Genomic DNA, 20934 nt, shown 5'->3' on the forward strand with positions numbered 1-20934 from the left:
CTAACACATTTTATGCAAAGGCACTCACTCACTCAGATTTACTTTTTTTTTCCTCTGATAGATATTTCTGAAATATGTCATTATCACACTCAAAGTATAACTGAAAGTCAAATGAATGAAACTGAATTATAAAGCTGCTAGAAGCAGTTGCAAAATCAATTCTATAATATTCTAAACAATTTCCATCTTAAAAAAAAAAAATCATACACCAAATTTCAATAGATATACACTTAATGATATTAACTCCTCAATAAAGAACATGAACAGCAAATACAAACAGATTTACAGGCACAAAAATGTGAAAGTGGTGAGCTCTATGAAAACAGAGATTACTTTTTATTCAAGCAAATATTGATTGTTTGATAGGCAATAGCACTCAAACCCTACAATATAAGCATGTGAACTTCTTCATATTACATGCAATGACATACAACATGCTACAGTATATAATTGCTTAAATTGTAAAAGAAACAAATGAGCAGTAGTACTCCTTGAGAAATCAGGAGGAGGGTGATGAGCTTTTCACATAAATGAATTCAGAATTGATGTATGTACTGGTACATAAGACCATCAAGGGAAGGAAAGTTTTGGTAGTTCCATAGCAAATGCATACTTTCAGTAGGTTGTGGGAGAGAACAGTAAACAAGAAACAACAATCAAACATAAGCCTTTGAGCAGCAGTAAGAACTCCACAATGATAATGAAACTTCCTTTTCATTTACTGACATACACAATGTGTCATAGATGACAATGAAAAGATAGAAGGCAACTAAAAAGTAGGACACATTTCTCTTTTGGATCATCACAATTCACAGTGTGTTGAAAGACCCGTTGAATAGAACATTATGAGCCATTCCCATGAAGTCTGCAAGGAAGGTTCCCACTAGCTTGTTTACAGTGTTGCAGATGCATGCCTTCTGGTTAGTTTTTATACAAACACAACCAAAGTATTTAACAGAAATCAGATTACAGCACATAAACTTGCTAGCACTGACGTCAAAATTATCTGCTTCACTCGAGGGGAACATATTGCTCGTATCATTGATTGTAAGTTATTCAACCATTTCATGGTAGAGGTACAGTATATTCCCCAACACTGACTTTTACACAACATTGCTTAATCTGCTCTAGGGGAGGGAAAGAATAAAAAACATGCAAGAATAGTATCATACAATAAGGTATTTCTTGGATAGATGATACATGTGACATCAGTAACTAGAAAGAGAAAATCTGGGTTCATTTTCCTGCAGGTCAACAAACTCATGCTTTACACACCAAGGAGAGCTTTAATCAAACTAACAAAATATCTGTATGTCCTTATTGAATAATGAGTAAACTACAGAGACATTCTGCAAGACACATATTGTTCATTCCATGCATGTACAAATATGAAAACTATGTAAATACTTGGAAATCTATGCTATTGTGCAACATGTATTCACCACAAAACCAACACATTCTAAACACAGGAAACCACACTTACACATGTCCATTCAAAATTGTTGTGGTCACATAAAATGCACAAAGTATTGTTGCAAAGAGCAGTGCACATATTAAGATGTATGACTGCAATCTATTGGTATTCACATCTAAACCTATTTCAAATCATGGCGAGGGAGCTGTAAAAGCTGCTTATGAAATGATGCATTTACTGGATTAAAAAAAAAAAAATTACAGCCTGATATGATGATTAAAACTTGATTCGTTCTACAGTGTCTTGAAGTCACCTCACCATAAAAGCATAAAAAGGCATTTATGAAATGCTTTGATTCTCTTTGAATCTTATTCATGCAGACCTAAAACAAACACCTTTCTGAAGATGAAAATTGAATGAAACTGATGAAGGCTTTGTAACCAAAAGCATGACCCTGTTTATGATCTCAGTGGCTTGTCATTTTCAACATACTCTTGCCCATCATTACACTGAATATCATTCTCTTCTAGCACTCCTACTTTCAAAACCTAAAATGTAAGCATCCTGAATCTATGTTACAGTTTGCCAACACTTCTTCAAGTTCTATTGTCTGAAATATCACATTTTTTTTTTCTACAATGCAAAGCTCTCATTTAAGAATGTCAGACATTAATGGCAATTCAAAAATTTGCCAACATTAAGAGGAAACTACTTTGAACAATGAAACCAAACTGTACAGAACTTTACTATTTTTTTTTCTTTTTGTTTCTTGTCAAATCACACATATATAAACATGGAGAAGAACATGCTGACCTTTGACATTCTACACACGATTTGGCCCACTACCATGCCAATTTTTCTGTAAACAAGAATATCAAACCTTGAGGAGAGGAAGCGGCAGTGGTGGCAGCAGAGCCATGGGAGAGGCCAGTGAGTCCTGGGGAGGGTGCCACGGGACGAAAGGGGCACAAATTCACACCTCTCAGCATTGAAGTTTGTGTAAGTATGTATCCTAACCCAAGCAAATTCACATTCTAACAGGAACTGTCTGATATTGACTGTACATGGTAAGTCATTAAGGAACGCACCATGTGTAAGTGGTTATTGACTTAAATGTTACAGTACTCATTTTGCAAGTTCTGCAAATCTTTATTTTTCTTTTTTCATTTCAAAGAAGACATAACATAGGCACTTAAAGACAATCGATACTTTTATCGGTGTATGATTCAACAATAGAATTAGTATAGCAGGGCTGCACACTAACCCATTTTTTCTGCCGGTCTGACATGTCTCTGTCGGACCGGTAGATGCCCCATTTTACCATTTTTTACCGGTCCGAACAGAAAACTTACCGGTCAACAACGGCAACCTAAAAAAAACATTAAATTACTTGCAAACTTATTTTCTTGTTCTTATGGACGTACCCTTCCCCATGTACATTTTACTGATTAATGTCTTTTTAAACTTGAATTATTTATTGCACAAGAAATAAAAAAAATGAGAAAAAAAATAGAATGTTTGTTCGTGAATTACAGTGTAAAATGATAATGAAAAAAAAAATCAGATTGTATCATGCGTTTGTGACTTTTTCTAAACATCGGCGCACGAACTTGCTGCATAACCGTGATTTAATGAATTATTTTAGCTGTGATATTTTCTGATGCACGAGCTACAAGGGGTTCTTTATTTTTCTTTCGACACTCTCTTCGCATTTGTGCATGCGTTCTGAAAGGTACACGACATGCAGGGCCGAATTCGCAATCCTCTTTGCGCCCATTTCTACTTCAAATATCAGCGGGATTGTGACGATTTCATGAATTACTTCGGCTGTGACATTTTATGATGCACGCGCCAAAAGGGGTGAAAATGTGTCCTTTATTTTTTTGCCGATATAAACTCTTCGAATTTCGTAAGTGCGTTCTTAAAAGATGTACCACACGGCCGAATTCATGATACTTTTTGCGCCTATTTTTACCTGAAATATCAGCGGGATTGTGACGATTTCATGAATTACTTCGGCTGTAATCTTTTATGATTCATGGGCCAAAAGGGGTTGAAAATGTGTCCTTTATTTTTTCCCGATAAACTCTTCGAATTTCGTAAGTGCGTTCTTAAAAGATGTTCCACACCGCCGAATTCATGATACTTTTTGCGCTAATATTTCTGCCTCAAATATCAGCGGGATTGTGACGATTTCATGAATTACTTCGGCTGTAATCTTTTATGATTCACGCGCCAAAAGGGGTTGAAAATGTGTCCTTTTATTTTTTCCCGATAAACTCTTCGAATTTCGTAAGTGCGTTCTTAAAAGATGTTCCACACCGCCGAATTCATGATACTTTTTGCGCCTATATTTCTACCTCAAATATCAGCGGGATTGTGACGATTTCATGAATTACTTCGGCTGTAATCTTTTATGATTCACGCGCCAAAAGGGGTTGAAAATGTGTCTTTTTATTTTTTCCCGATAAACTCTTCGAATTTCGTAAGTGCGTTCTTAAAAGATGTTCAACACCGCCGAATTCATGATACTTTTTGCGCCTATTTCTACCTCAAACAAATTATCAGCGGAATTGTGGCAATTTCATGAATTATTTCGGGTGTAACTTTTTGTGATCTCATGCACGCACCAGCTAAAATGGTTGAAAATGCGTTCTTTATTTTTCTCCCCACAATCTCTTCGCATTCCGTACATAAAGATATACGACACGGCCGAATTCACGATCCTTTTTGCGCCTATTTCTACCTCAAATATCAGTGGGATTGCGATGATTTCATGAATAACTTCGGCTGTATTCTTTCATGATGAACGCGCCAAAAGGGGTTGAAAATGTGTCCTTTATTTTTTCCCGATAAACTCTTCGAATTTCGTAAGTGCGTTCTTAAAAGATGTATGTGTACCACACAGCCGAATTCATGATACTTTTTGCGCCTATTTCTACCTCAAATATCAGCGGGATTGTGACGATTTCATGAATTATTTCGGCTGTAATCTTTTATGATTCACGCGCCAAAAGGGGTTGAAAATGTGTCCTTTTATCTTCTCCCGATAAACTCTTCGAATTCGTAAGTGCGTTCTTCAAAGATGTTCCACACCGCCGAATTCATGATACTTTTTGCGCCTATTTCTACCTCAAATATCAGCGGAATTGTGACGATTTCATGAATTACTTCGGGTGTAATCTTTTGTGATCCACGCACCAGCTAGAATGGTTGAAAATGCGTTCTTTATTTTTCTCCCCATAATCTCTTCGCGTTTCGTATGCATAAAGGTATACGACACGGCCGAATTCACGATCCTTTTTGCATCTATTTCTACCTCAGATAATCAGCGGGATTGCGATGATTTCATGAATCACTTCGGCTGTAATTTTTTATGATGAACGCGCCAATATGGGTTGAAAATGTGTCCTTTATTTTTTTCTCTTCGCATTTCGTAAATGCGTTCTTAAAAGATATACGCCACGACCAAAAATCATAATTCTTTTTGCGCCTATTGTCTCCTCAAACTTCAACGGGATTGCGATGATTTTATGAATTATTATTCGGCTATAATCTTTATGATGCACGCGCCAAAACGGGTTGAAAATGTGTCCTGTATTTTTCTCCCAATAATCTCTTCACATATCGTATACATGCGTTCTTAAAAGGTAGGCCTATACGACACGGCCGAATTCACGGTCCTTTTAGCGCCTATTTCTACATCAAATATCAGCGGGATTGCGATATTTCATTAATTATTTCGGCTGTAATCTTTTGTGATACACGCGACAGAAGGGTTGAAAATAAGTTCTTTATTTTTCTCCCGATAATCTCTTCACATTTGTGAATGCGTTTTCAAAATTATACACTGCACGCAAGGGCCGAATTCGAGATTCTTTTGCGCCTATTATTGTTTACTCAAATTTCAACGGGATTGCGATAATTTCATGAATTACTCTTTGGCTGTAATCTATATGATGCAAGCGCCAAAAGGGGTTGAAAATGTGTACATTATCTGTATCCCGCTAATCTCCTACCATTTAGTACATGCGTTGTTAAAAGGTATACGACACGGCCGAATTCACGATCCTTTTTGCGTCTATTTCTACCTCAAATATCAGCGGGATTGTGGCGAATTCATGAATTACTTCGGATGTAATCTTTTGTAATGCACGCACCAGAAGGGGTGTGTCCTTTATTTTTCTCCCGATAATCTCGTTGCATTTGTGCATGCGTTTTTGATAACCGACACGGCATGCAGGACTGGATTCAAGATCTTTTTTGCGCCTATTTATTTCCTCAAATTTCAACGGGTTTGCGTTGATTTCATGAATTGTTATTCGGCTGTAATCTTTTATGATGCACGCACCAAATTAATATGTCCTTATTTTTTTTTTTTCTCCTCTATAATCTCTTCGCATTTCGTACTTGTATGAGCTTTTGAAAGGTGTACGACTGTATGAGCTTTTGAAAGGTGTACGACGCGGCCGAATTCATGATCCTTTTTGGGACGATTTCTACCTGAAATATGTAAGCGGGACTGCGATGATTTCATGATATTTTTTTCTCCCTTGTATTATCTCTTTACATTTTTTTAAGGGCCGATTTCGTGATCCTTTTCGCGCCTATCTTCATTATGAGACCATTCTGAACGAATGAAAATATTCATTTACTGTATCGCTGAATATAGAATATGTTTTTACTTTTTCTAAAAATCGGCACAAGTAAAATAGTTCTAACATGTCAACTGCCACGCAGCTGCGAAGCCGGCCACGGGATCGGATCGATCTTGCGTTTAAAAAAAAAAAAAAAAAAAAAAATCATGAGTAAAATGACCCAGAAATGCGTGCGCTTCTATCAATGCTTCTTGTCTGGCATGACCGCCGATCGCAAGCAAACGAACAAACAAAACGGGATCGGGGAAACAATCCATGCATTTCAACAGTTACATTGTACCGTACATCCTTTGCATGTATTGCATAGCATGGTAGTGCGTGAGCAGCGCCAATGCGCAAGCGAGCGCGAATAACTGGTCGACTGCTAGTACAGTGCTCAAAACTAATATACAATTGTATGTTTACTTTACAAATTGCACCGGTAGACATATTCGAAAACTTGCGTAAAACGTGTTGAACAATGCGATATTTTGCATTCTGTTTCTCCCTGATCGGGGCTGATCTTTTTCTTTCTACTGACCCCGCCAATGCTTTTTTTTTACTGGTCATGTCGGACCGGTAACTTGTGGATTTCCTGAAAAGTTACCGGTCCGACAGTGACTTTTGCCGGTCTTGACCGTCGGACCGGCGCCAGTGTGCAGCCCTGAGTATAGCATGTCACATCACTCTTAACTCACTCATACACAGTTAAAGAGAAGAGCACATTAAATTTGTTCTCACTGAGCATTGAAGTATGGAGCATTTCATACATGAGTAAATAGGGTTTGGTCAGCAAGACAGTGTGACATTATAGGGTATAAAATATTTTAACTTTTCACACAAATGAAAATATCACATATTTTCCAGTATATGTGTCTTAAGACGATAATCCATGTACTTTTTGATAATACAAAAAGAAGTAGGTTGTATTATTACCACGTATAATGAAAACTTTACAACAGCTAATTTCATCACACAACAAATTTTAAGGTTACCACTGTTACAATCTAAAAGAGACTTTAACATGGCATAATTTAGAAGACTTGTGTATACATTTGAATTTTCATGGCAGAATAAACCAGAAACAATTGACAGCTACATATATACCTGAGACTCAAAGAATGACAGCTTACGTAGAGGCTCCGTCTCTTCATCCTTCATTAAATGCAAGCATGGATAGACAGAAGAATGGACAGACAGAACGCAAGAGGTGCATGGTTTAATGAGATGGAACGATGAAGTCATTAATCAACCAAAAACCCCAGAACGCATCAGCAGAACCATCCCTGTACCAAGAACGAACCACTCTCACTGTTGAGAATTAAGAAAAAAGGACGCAGCAGCAAACACCACAGAACATACCATAATTGTCATAAATCTATTCACATCATTTATATTTTTTCTCTCAACCACAACCTTCTGTATGATACACACATTTCATTTATTTTTATATAAAGTTCAATTTCTGTCAAGGTCCTAACTCTCTAGTGTCCACATTTCCCCTGTAAAGCAGATAAACATATAGTTCTAGTTTGAACTGCTGTAATGTAAAAAAAAAAGTTTCTCACCTTCAGAGGAATTCCTTTGTCTTTCCTTTCGTTGTACATTTCCCTCATGTCGATGATTTTGTTTTCCAGTTTTTCAACAGACCAGATTTGTGTCCCTCTGTCCTTGCGTTTCACCTGGATGGCTGGTTCGCTAACAATGGCTCCTCGCTATTCAATTAAAGATAAATATTCAAGAGAGATTATATTGAGTGATGTATCAAACAGGGCCACAACAGTGATGTAGGATACAAAGTAAGAAGACAGACATACATTAATTGTCTTCATAATTTCATTTATCATACCCTGTGATTGGTAATGATCATCTCTAGAGCTTTATTGTTTTATAGATAAAATTTGTAGTTAAGTTGTCTACACCTTACTTTGTAACACTTCTGTTCAATGATTTAGCTTTTCAGGTTACTACCAAGATCAAATCACAGAACAGGTATCACAATGTGTATCTCTTGCATTACAAAGATGCTTGGAAAATCATCCACGTAACTGCTTGAAATTTGTCCTAATGTGACAGCTCTTGAAGAAAAAGATGTTGAAATGTAAACAAGCCCTAATGACAGGGATGGCTGGGGAGTAAAGGCAGTACATGGCATGGCACAGCTCACCTTCCTATTGGGTGTCAGATTGCAGGCAGGTATCTGGAGTGTGACACGGAACTCTGTGTGTTTTCCCATCTCCTCCCCCAGGAAGTTGGCTTCCCGCACCAAAGCATTAGCCTTGACGACATCCTCCCTCAGCTTGGCTAGACTTTGTCTGAACATGTCGTCCCTGAGATGGAGTCAGTGGGACAAATTCATATTCAACAACAACAAAAAGTGGACATATGAATGACTGAAAAAACTAGATAAATCGCTACGGCGACTGATATGCCTCCGCCATAATGCATGGTTCTCCTAATAGGTCTATAGTACAATGTCTTGACAATGTGTGATGACAGTTTCACACAATTGGCAAAATATTAAAATGAGCTGAATGTTCACTATCCTAGAACTAGGTTCAATTGGATGAATGATTAAAATGTCAGAGTGCAGGTATTTGGGGAACTGATGATTTTTACTTGACTTCTGACCCTTTTATAAGTTTATGCATTGAGTAATTTTCAAGGTATTGAAAAAAAGTATAATTTCAGTATCAAATGGGAAAATAGCATTATCTAAACCTGGCCTTTGACCTTTGACCTCACAGTTTCAAAGAGAATCACTGTTAGGTTGAACATGCATAAATATGTAAGTTTCATGATGATACCTTGAGTTACTTTTGAGATATGGAGGAAAAAGTGCAATTCAGCACTTTCACTTGACCTTTGACCTTTTGACCTTTGACCTTTTGGCAAGAAACTTCCCACAGAATATATATTGGGTAATACATGCATACATCAAGTTAAAAAAGAAAAAAACCTTCAGGCATTGCATAAATGTAAGGAAAGTAGTGACATTTTGAGGAGTTGACCTTGACCTTTGACCCCTGACCTTTGAACCATGACCCCCAACTTCCCTAGATAATCACTGCCCATTGGAACAAGCATATATACTAAGTTCCGTGAAGATACCTTGAACCATTTGTGAGATATGGAGAAAAACATGAATTTTCAACATTTTTTTTTTACAAAATAACCTGTGACCTTTGACCCTGTGACCCTAAAATCCAAACAAAGTATTATCCCCCCAGGATATACCCTCATACCAAGTTTGATGTAAAACCATCACACAGTTCTTGAGATATCGACAAAAACAAAACGGGACGGACGTACGTACGGACGGACGTACGGACACACGAATGGACGGACGGACGGACGGACGACCCGAAAACATAATGCCTCCGGCCACTTCGTTGGCGGAGGCATAAAAAAGTACGTTAGATAAGGAGATAAACACATAATGCAATGGTACAAAGATAACTCAGTATATTAAAAATGAATATGTGAAAACATAACATACAAATACAAAACAAGAGCACATAGCACAGCAAGGCAATCTCTGCATAACATACAAAAGTGTAGGCTTAAAATCTCTGGACCTTTGTTTACTGTGGCTCTCTGACATGGCATGTCTTTGTTTTTTAACACATTAGGTGTTAATGTCTCATTTTATAAAAATATCCAAGTTTGTGGTGCAGTAGTTTTCTCATTGCTCTCGCTTGTATCCCTGGAGATCTAAGCACTGTAGTGGATTCATTGCTCTCTTGTCAGGTTATCAGGCATAGGTGACTGGTTTCATTTAAAAATGTGATGTACAGGGTATGAAAAGCAGAATTTACCCACCATCCACACAGGCACCTCAGAGAAACTATGAGAGTTTGAAAGATCTTGCTTCAGTGTTTCAATAAAGAGACTTACATCCGATATTTCACTACCATGTTTAATGAAGTGTGAAAAAGACAGAGCCACATAAACCAGTTTATTTCTCTCTCACCTATCCTCACTCCACTCCTCATAGCGATCCATGACAGGTAAGCTGTTATCTGGTTGGCTCTGTGTCTCCTCCTCCATTCTCCCTTGCTCCTCTGTCCCTGATGGCTGGTTGGATGAGGAGGAGGATGATACCGATGGAGACTTTGGTGGTAGCAGCTGTTTCTTCAGGGCCTCCAGCTCCCGTTCGTAGGCCTCCTTCTGTTTGGTGAGGGCTCCCTCTTTGTCCTTCTGATGCTGATCTTCCAGGAGCTTCATGGCAGCTTGAACAGGATCTAAGACACACACACACAGCATGAAGAGAGAGCATTTACACTAAAATTTAGATCAAAACCTGTGGTATTACCACTGCATCACTAATCTATCATTAGTAGGTGTTGATGCATGACAATTATACTTGTTTTTTCATTCTTGTTACTGTCAAAGCTGGAAAAAAGGTAAATAAAGCTTTAGACCTAATCACAACAAAATCCAGAATAATGCACACTGGCATTATTTCAAATAGGAGGGTTTGTCACGTATCATACTGAAATCTGAATTTGCCAATATTAGTATCTTTCACAGAGCACGATGTGTCTTCTGCACATCCAGACTTGTAGCTCTTCCACAAATAAATGACAGCTCTATCTACAGATAGCTACAGTAAGTACAATGTATATCTCAACTACAAGACATATATATTTCTAAAACTTGTTTATCTCTTTGATGCCACACAACATCCTCCTCACACTTTACTATTGAGCCTTGACAAGCATCCCAACATCAAAACACCAAAAGACACTGTCCAACACTGAATCCCTGCTTTTGACTTGACATACTCACACTCAGGCTCGAAGTTTCACAGCGCACAGACTACTCACCATTGTGGAGTTCTTGCATCATGACTTCATTCTGGGCATAGTCGAAGTCAAAGCTCTCAGTGACGGCTGGAGCTGCAGGTTCTGGTGTGGTGGTTCCACTTGATCCTAGTTAGAAAGAAGTGTGTCAATCATTCTAGTAAATCCTGCTGTTATCTGTCATGAGCCTCCCATATCACTGATCATCTTTGCAGTGAGAGATGAATGAATTCTATGACTTCTCTTGATATTTCTTTACAACGTGTCCCTTCCTTTCCCTTTTTGAATACAAGGTGTCTCTTTCTTTCCCTGAGATACACACATTTACAATTTGTACACTGTAGGGGAAAATTCTTTAGGGTAGTCATATATGTCATATATACATTGTTATTTTAGCCTCATCAAGTCTAGCCAAATGAACCAGAATGCACACAACTTCCTTCAAGGCCTGCCCTATGAGCATGATATCTTGACATCCACCGATCAGTGCATATCTGTACTACAGCTATACAATGATCCCAAACTGTCAGATTGCCAAAGTGTTATTTAGAAGGTATCCTCCCAGAGCTGCATCACTTAACCTCAGTCATATGATTATGGCCATATCTGAGTGCTTTATTTCTCTGATGTTCCCTCTTTTCTGCATATACTGAGGATATCTGATGTAGGTATACTAAATCCTTATAGGGGAAAGATTCTAAAAATACTACATGAGGCTAATTTGGGAAACAATCAAATATCGCAGCCTTCCTTGTGGATGAGACAACCATATCTCAATATAGCAGCTCTTCAATACCAGTGTATGAAAGGCCAGAAAACTCTTCTTCATTTAGCTCTCTCTCTCTCTCATTTATTGCATTTGATTCAATAGATTTATAAAGTATACTGTTCATGCTGTTATTTTCGCGAGAGTTTAATTTTCGTGAATTTCGCGAATCACAGTTGGATTCCGAATTTAACAACATGCAAAAATGTCTCGATGTGCTTAGGTGATAGTGCGCTTACGTTAGCGTCGGCATCAGTTTGTGAAAATAACATCTCGCAAAAATGGCTGTGACCTCCACATTTGCGAAAATAACAGCGTATACGATAAATATAATTTATACATAAAATCAGGTTAGTTTGATTTCAAGGACATTTTCTCCTGACTTACCAACACCTGGAGGGCGAGGGCAGTTTATCCTAAAAAAGTGATAGTTTCCAAGGAGAATTCTGTCACCATGCCTTAGTGCAGTCCTGGCTGTGATTGCAGTTCCATTGACATATATCCTGGATATGAACCAAGGGGACAGATTGGCAAAGAGAGAGTGGGGAAAAAAGATGTTAGAGAAAGAGATGGGGAAATATTAGATATCATCCATTGAAAAAATGATTAATAAAACACTTGCAGTGTTTTGCATGTTCAGCATTTACATGTATTGTAAACATTATTTTCATACACCTTCAAAATCTTGGCTACTCTTTGTCATAATTCAGCTTTGTCCTACGTAGTCTAATGCCTCTAAGCATTATAAACACAGTTCACCTACAACGTATATCACTGCAGGCAATTAATAATTCATTAGTTTAGATTTCATTCATTCTAAGACTATTGCATACCATCAAAAACATAGAAAGTACACAGAATTTACCTCAAACGACTGTCACTGACTATTGTCTGACAGGGGAATCAGAATCATAGTACAGACTGACATGTGATGACTTGTTGGTTTCACCACAGCAGAGTCAAGGACTCTTAACCACAGGATTCTTGCAATGTCTACCTCTACTCACAGCAGGAAGCAGAACTCGAACATTGGTTTGCATGGTTTTAAAGATATTGATCGCATATCTATGAACATTTAATTGCAGAGTACTGTAAATGCCGATATTTCCATGTCATTAATAATATTTTTCGTGGTGAGCAGCTCAAGAACATATTCGCGGGTTGTTGAATTCGTGGCGCCCAATTGTCAACCCATTCAAAATGTGCAGAGAAAATCGTGAAGATATTTTTGTGGGTTTTAGAATTCACACTCTAGCCAGAAGTAGCATGAAATATGTGAAAATGAATGTACCATGAAAATTTCTGCACTTACAGTAATGGAAGATGACATAAGCCAGGCAATCAACTACACACACAATGTCATGTACCCCCACATACACACACTCACACACAAGGAGAGCAGCAAGTGATTCAGTGATTCCCAGAAGGGCCAGCAATGGGCAACTCATGAGTTCTGAGAGGAGTGGCCCCATGCAGTGGAGGGGTTAAAGGGTTAATACTCACTTTGCATTGTCACAAGGTGTAATGAAGACATCGATCTCATTCTCCACATCAATGGTACAGTGTCTAGGCATGATACCAAGTCCATTGAGTAAGATATCAGTCTGAGAGTCTTCATCTGGCCTTCCTACCACAGTGTGATCCTGTACAATGGGGCAGGGGGTGGAGGGGAACCATTTCTCAAGATTACATCAACAACAATAAGTTATCTGGTGACACAACATTTGCTCCTGTGACAATTGCTCTGGTCTTATTTTCTCCAAGGACTTACAGTTAGGGTGAGGGTTGTGATAATAATAATAATAGCAATAATAATTGCATTTGTAAGGCGCTCTATACTGGTGTTTCTAAGCACATAGGGTATTACTATGTAGGTTTATTTTGATGTGAGGATTAGGACATTACGGTTAGGGTTATATTTGTGGGTAGAATTCATGTTTGATTCAGCCAACAGACATTTCATTGGCGCAATTGTCACAAGAGCTAATGTCATGGAACCAAGTGATCTAGGATTGGAACAATCAACTCATGCCATGACAAGACTGTGAATTGAAGCTCCCTGCTGATATAAGCATTGATAATAATAATAATAATGAATGAATAAAAAAAAAAACACATTTTTAAAACAATGGAAGATAGATGCTCATTTGTTGAAACAGATAACAGCCAACAAGGAATGTCCCTGGAAGCAGGAGTAGTGTCTTGTCAAACCTACTATCTAATGCAAAATAGTGCACAATTGAGTTGATTTACTCCAGGTGTACCAAGTACCAAGTATTTAACTCTGAAATATTTGTGGCAACACCGGGTCATATTCACAGCAAACTTGATGGTCTCAGACAAAAAAAAAAAAAAAAAAAAAAGTAGAAGAAAAAAACAGCACCTTGCAAATGATGGCAATGGATATCCATTCAGACTCATTAACTTACAAACACTGTTTGCATGGATAGCAGGTAAAAAAAAAAAAAAAGACTGAAAGCAAACTATAGTTGAGGTGAAAGTGAAATCACGCATATTGGGCTTTGCCTCTAGATTTCTTCCTTTTTTTCACACTCATTTCTCCTGCTGGCAGGCTCAGATGAGTGAAATTTTAATTTGTACGACAGTAGCATCGCTTGTCCTCCCTCAGAGAATCAACCAATGGCAGAAGACATAAGACTTCCTCACTAGCTGCGAATTTTGACTGACCTTGAGGTAATAGACCAGTAGCTCATTGAGGGAGGGGTCAGCATTGAGGTTGACCAAGAAGCATTTGTTCCTCTCCACTTTGATGCCTGATGTCTGAACAGAGATTCCCATCTGTTCCAGGGCTGCTTGCCTCTCCTGTGGACAGAAACAAGGACATTGAGAAAATGAAGACAAACTATAGACCTGTTTGTTTTGGGTGCTGGTTTTTGTTTTTGTTTTTGTTTTTGTTTTGTTTTTTCATTGTTTGTTTGTTGTTGTTGTTGTTGTTTGTTTGTTGTTTATGTCCATTTCAGCCATAACTGGGGGCTTTAGTATGTCTAACAATAGTCAATTCATACACTGACATAGCAATGCCCCTGATGCATTGCATACCTGGTAACCCATTATATCATCTTTTCTTCTGCTTTTGGAAGCTTCCCCCCCCCACAAGTTATGGCTGACATAAGTTGGTGTTTAAAAACCAAATAGGTCTATAGATATAGCATATCAAGGGAATGTACTTATTAAATAAGAATACAATGCACTTTATATGTTTACTCTAGGTTGTAAAGAATAGAATGAGAAAGTTACCAAATGCAATAATCTGTTGGTTATGTTTGTGGGCAATAATGAATTAACCACAGATGAAACTGAAAGCTCTCACAAACCATTCTAAGATAGTCAATAAAGAATATATTATGTCTACTAAAGGGCAGCATATTTCCAGAAGAGGTATGAAAATCTTGCCAACAGGCAGTTGATGCTTGCTTTACTGATTCAAAGAATGTATAATAAAATGACTATTTCGCTAATACTGTTCATGTTTGATTGACCAAAGTAACTTGCATTTGAAACTGACTAAATTCACACACAATTTTTCACAAATATGTTATTAAAATAATTTGGTTGTTAGGCCTATCAACATAAAACCTGTAGAAATTCCTCATCTGTAAATTTGTGATTGCCTGAATCTGTTAGTGCAATCTCAGAGCAGGACTTATTTTGGAGTCATGGAATACAAAGACAAGCTATGCTCTACCTCCTCTGTCATGCTTTGGAGGGCGAACTATTTTCTCAATTCCGGAATGATGTGATTGCAAACTCACACATGGAAATGAGAATATTTTGATTGAATAAGCACCTCTTAACAATGCTTGATGAAACATGTTTTGAGAAATGTGCTTGGGAGAAACATGACATATAAAATTTGCTTCAGGACTTAAGAAAAAAAAAACACTGCATAAACTGCTACTTAACCATTTACACACAAGTTTTGTAGGAAGCCCCTCCAAGCCTACCTTGTGTATCCTCTCAGTGTTGACGAGTTTCTCCTCCCAGCTAAGAGACATTTCTTTCATCAGCTTCTCAGACTCCTCTAGTCTCTCCTTCAGTGTGTCGGCCTTCATGCTCTATGAGGAACATGGTGAACAAAATAACAACACAAGCGATGATACTTGCAAGGAAATAGATACAAGTGAATGATGATTTACAACTGATCCAGAGCAATGATAATAATAATTGAAAATCTATATTGCATAGTTTCCATAGGAATCCATTCAACTGCACATCACGATATAGTGGAGAGAGGAGCTGATTTAAACATAGATTAAATCAGAAGCAGATATCTGACAATCCAGTGGGTATATATGAAAAATGCAACCAGAAAACAGCAATCAAGACTCGGGCCATGGTGGACAAAATGGGATGGACGTGAGACACCACAAGGGGACAGGATGGGCAAACGTGACAGGCCATGATTGCCATGGATGCAGGGCAAGATTTTTAAATTGTCATAAAATTTGCCACAGCAGTAACAGTGCTGATGAAAAACCTAGCAGGCTGTAATAAAACAGGGTGAATGCAACAAAACATGACAGCATGTGAAAGGCCGTAACGAAAATTGGAGGCAGTCCGTAGTAAGAAGAAGATAGGAAATATGCGTAGTCTAGCCTGACCAGACACTGTGATAGTGGCATCTGATAGCTACATGTTCACTGGAGAGAGGACTGGAAAGAATGAGACTAGAATACGGATGGAAGAAAGAGATGAATATCTCTTCTACCCAAAGTGCACTACATTTGGGCAAACAGGGCTGTCATGGCACTGGGAACATGGTGCAAACATAGCATTACCAATTGTGATGTCGTAGCTTGACATACGAGTTCAAAATCTGCAACACATGTCTTTATGGGCAGTCTTATGTGTGATTACAAAATGGCTGAAGGATGCAATGGCAGCCTTCATACAGTATACAGTGTACCTGAAACAGATCGTATTACAGTCTACATTCTTTGTAACAGAATAGCCTACTATGCACGGCTGCATTTGTGGTTTACAGGAAAGACCAATCTGAACAAGCAGTGGCCTTGATCCCTTTTTGGCATTGCGGTTCCATTACAAAAGCATGAAAAGCACTCCAATAATCAGTATTATTCTCCTAATTCTGTTTTTTCTCTTTGGTTTTGTTCCTCTTATTGATGTATAAACGTGAGTGCAGGGTAACCAGGAGTCTTCATTTCTCTCTTATGATATATTAAAACCATTTGTGAGACGGTATCAATGAGATACCTCGTCAAGTGAGTAAATGAGGCATCCGTTAGCATGGATACCCACCTCTGCTTCTTTCAGCTGCTTCTTCAGCATGTCAACCTCTTCTCGGAGTTCTCGGATGATCTAGGATGCAAGACAGAGGGAAGGAGTATTTGGAGATGGGTCTTACTTTCATTTAACTCATCAAGAAAAGAGAATATGAAATATAAAATATATAAAATGAAAGGAATACCACAGAGCAAAAATATCCTAACAGGGTTTCTAATATCATTTATTAATTCCACAGTAGTAATGGTGCACTTAATGATGGAAATCTTAAATAGGAAATCTGAGGAGGATAATAGGGAAAGCTCTATCCCATTATATTCCATCTCTTGATATTAAAATGTTTGTAATAAAATACTTTCTTTTCTTCTTTATATAGTTGTTGTTATGTATATAATACAAACATGGGACTTGTGGTTGCCATAGCAAAAATTCTTTACTTTCACATATGAGGGATCTTATAAAAAAGTGATTTCAACTTTCCCTTGAGATACAGTGAAGATAACCTTTAAATTCACCAAGTCACCACCATGTCTGCAAATAGGAAACAAGAGCAGTAAATCTTCATACATAGTGGTTTACCTTTGCATTAGGATCTTCATTGATGACAGCATGATTGACGATTCTCTTGGCCCGATCAGCGTAGCGTAGTGTAGATATCGTCTCCTCATAGTTATCTGCAGCTGGACTCACTGTTGCTACCATAACCGTCTTACTGTTGCCTCCAAGACATTCCTAGCAGCAGCCAAAATAAATCAAATCATTAGATAAAATTGATGTCACAAAGGATGAAGGCTTGCAAATATTTCATCATCACTTCATCTTACTCCCCTTGGTACAAAGCAAAAATATTAACATAGGAATGAATTGATAATTGAATATATTGCTGGATACAAACAGAGTTATTAGGCTTACCATGTGTTTCACTATAAAATCAGACTTCTATATACATGCCAATCCCATCATTTCATAACTTTCACTATTATTGATGAAAACTGGCAAACTGCTTTTAATCAGATGAAAAATAATTATGTTTTTGAATTACCTTGGTATAACAAGCAAGAGTATAACAATGGAGATATGAATTAATGTTTGTACAGTACCTTTAGAAGCCACGTGAGGACCGAGTCTCGGTAAGGCACAAAGTTGTTCTTGGTTTTCTTGCCAGCTGATTGGTCAGCCAGGGCAGAGATGACCAGGCCTAGAGTTGTGAGTGACCTACACATGGAGGAAGAGAGGTGGACACGATGAAGCACAAGTCACTTCACATGAAAAGACCAAATAGGCATACCATGAAAATAGACACGCTAAAACAGATTTGTGTCTCAAACTCTAAAATCATTTGGTCATATGCAGCATACTGTATCTGTGGAGTAAAGCTTGGTAGAAAATGCTTTAAAGATAATAAAAAGTTTTGGTACGTCAAAAGTTTCCCTGAATTTCCGTGTTTCAGGTTAAAGTATCTATCATATAACTAACACTGTGAGACTTACTCGCCCCAAAGTGCTCTCATTTCTTAGTAATCATGCAATTAACTGCGACCAGCAGCCCCATACGCATAGCGTAATGGGGCTTCGCATTGTAGCATCCAGGATCATGACAGATTTAGTATCTCGGGCAAATATCAACATAAAATCCACAAAATTCTTCAATTTGAAGACTTACCAATTAAGTTGAAGTCTTGAAAACAGGCTTCGGGCAACGTTTGGTTCTGCCAATAGTCCCTTTCTGTTCGAATTGATGTCTGAATGTGACTCTGTCGAGAGGACCGTGGGAGAGCTACATACACTGATTACTACGGCCAGCGCATACGCACACATCACATGCGAACAAATTTCAAATCCATGAACGGATAAGATGTTTGTGTGCGCATGCGCTCGCCGTCAATTCAGTGTAGCTCTCCCAAGGTCCTCTCGACCGAGTCACATTCAGTCATCAATTCGAATAGAAAGAGACTATTGGCAAAACCAAACGTTGCCCAAAGCCTGTTTTCAATACTTCAACTTAACTGGTAAGTCTTTAAATTGAAGAAATTTTTGGATTTTAAGTTGATATTTACCCGCGATACTAAATCTGTCATGATCCTGTAGGCTACAATGCGAAGCCCCATTTAGCTATGCGTATGGGGCTGCTGGTCGCAGTTAGCTACACAGTATGCGTATGGGGCTGTACGCTGCTGGTCGCAGTGATATTCGCACAATACGTGTACTACCTCGCCGCCGCCGTACTCTGGTACGAAACCATTATTGCATGATTACTAAGACATGAGAGCACTTTGGGGCGAGTAAGTCTCACAGTGTTAGTTATATAAAAGGTACTTTAACCTGAAACACAAACTAAGACAAGGAAATTCAGGGAAACTTTTGAGGTAATACCAAAACTTTATATTATCTTTAAAACTGAAATTTTATTTACCACAGTAGTGACATAATGCCAGTGAATCTAACAGATGGAAAAGTATACATCATTTCACTTTTTGTTTATACATTCATATTTTCACATATCACTGTTCTATTCGGCTTCTTTGCATGTCTGCAAGATCCTCAGTCTGAAAGAGTCATATTTTATAACTTTTTTTTTGACAGATCAAACGAAATAAACTGGCAACATAAACTGAAATCTTGCTGAGTATACTAAAAATTCTGGTAAAATTCTCTCAGTACACAATTTCTTAACCACAGTTAACCCACTCTTCAGCAAGTCCTGATTATTGTTTCTTAGGAGGTATTTATGCTAGAAGCAATTCAAGATGAAACACATATGATGCAGGCTACCTCTTCTGATGAATATGCTGATTTGCTGGGGAAAGAAAAGATGGAAAACTCTGCCCTTTAAAAAGTGCTTCAAGTGCTCGCATTCCCAAAACTGCCTCCAGCGCTAGTGCTACCACTTGTTCATAACACTACTGTTACCATGACAACTGCATGCGAAACTGATGTGGATGTCTGTGAGGAACTCACTTGTTGATGTTACTTCCTTCTCGTAACCTTTCACCTGATGACCCGGTTTTATGCACCCGCTCACTCCCTGCCAAGTCAACCAAGCTGATCTTACTGACTTTTTCTCCCGTCACCTGAAAGATGAAAACAACAAGGATTAACAACAAATCAACGGCAGGCAGTGTGATCTCTCAGTTCAGAGCATCAGTGATGGCATGAATAAACTGGCAGAAGGTGATTTTAGGCACATATACAGAGAAAGGCAATGTTTCCAATTTGCTACAAATGTCTCTAACTTTGTGAGAAAATAAAGCTACTCAAAAATGATCATTACCCACTTTATATAGAAGTTAAGTTTTAGGAGTAAGAAGATTTATCATACTCAAATTTCCCCAAGAACATTAAGAGCTTGAATGTACCATCTGATAATAGTTTATTGCTAATAAAATTGTTATGGGGCAGGTTTATTTGTTTGGAGATATCTTGATAATAACAGCATGATTTTAGAATATTTATATTCTTGAGCATTTCTCCATCTCTTTGAATGCCAGTATAATGCTCAGTCAGTAAAGATCCTGCAGTACTGCCGTATTGCATCTTTTTACAAATTGAGCTACTAGAATGTACATAAACAGCATCTTTCAGTTGCAACGAATCAGTAATAACCATTATCTGCACCCACATGTGGGGAAAGACTACTTAGATTGGTTTGTCTGTAAGCCCAGGTTATTTAACAAGTCATCAGTCTGTCATTCATAAGATGTCCTGCTACATTATTTCTAGAAATATTGATATTTTCATACTGACCTACATTGGTTTGACATTAAACAAACATGATTTAATGAATAAACATATGTGTCATTAAAACCTGTGACTTAATGCACCTTGAAGATGTACATTTATCATTATTTTAAACATTTCAGTGAAAATCACTTTGATACTTGCAGACACATAAGAAACTGTCACATGATCCTAAGCATTATATAAATCAAGAAACTGCAAATCAGTCTAAAGCATAAACTGCATACATCATAAAGTAAAACTTTCTTTATTTCTATCTTCAGTTCTTACTTCTATGCTGGAATTCTATTTTGACAGAATAATATATAAG

General features: G+C 37.9%; 1 protein-coding gene across 1 annotated transcript in view; it reads right to left on the reverse strand.

Moving 5' to 3' along the window:
* The window catches only part of LOC140239567 (kinesin-like protein KIF13A), a 100478-nt gene that overhangs the window by 31344 nt on the left and 48200 nt on the right, over positions 1-20934 (reverse strand). The window contains exons 7-18 of the mRNA XM_072319399.1: positions 19845-19957; positions 17988-18102; positions 17467-17619; positions 16903-16962; positions 15588-15698; positions 14311-14445; positions 13126-13265; positions 12010-12125; positions 10881-10985; positions 10025-10295; positions 8219-8381; positions 7620-7766 (exon numbers count right to left, since the gene is read on the reverse strand). Coding sequence (XP_072175500.1) covers positions 7620-7766; positions 8219-8381; positions 10025-10295; positions 10881-10985; positions 12010-12125; positions 13126-13265; positions 14311-14445; positions 15588-15698; positions 16903-16962; positions 17467-17619; positions 17988-18102; positions 19845-19957 — 1629 coding nt within the window. The remainder of the gene's footprint in view (positions 1-7619; positions 7767-8218; positions 8382-10024; positions 10296-10880; positions 10986-12009; positions 12126-13125; positions 13266-14310; positions 14446-15587; positions 15699-16902; positions 16963-17466; positions 17620-17987; positions 18103-19844; positions 19958-20934) is intronic.

This window comes from Diadema setosum, chromosome 16 (genome assembly GCF_964275005.1).
Source record: "Diadema setosum chromosome 16, eeDiaSeto1, whole genome shotgun sequence".
NCBI classification, from domain to species: Eukaryota; Metazoa; Echinodermata; class Echinoidea; order Diadematoida; family Diadematidae; genus Diadema; species Diadema setosum.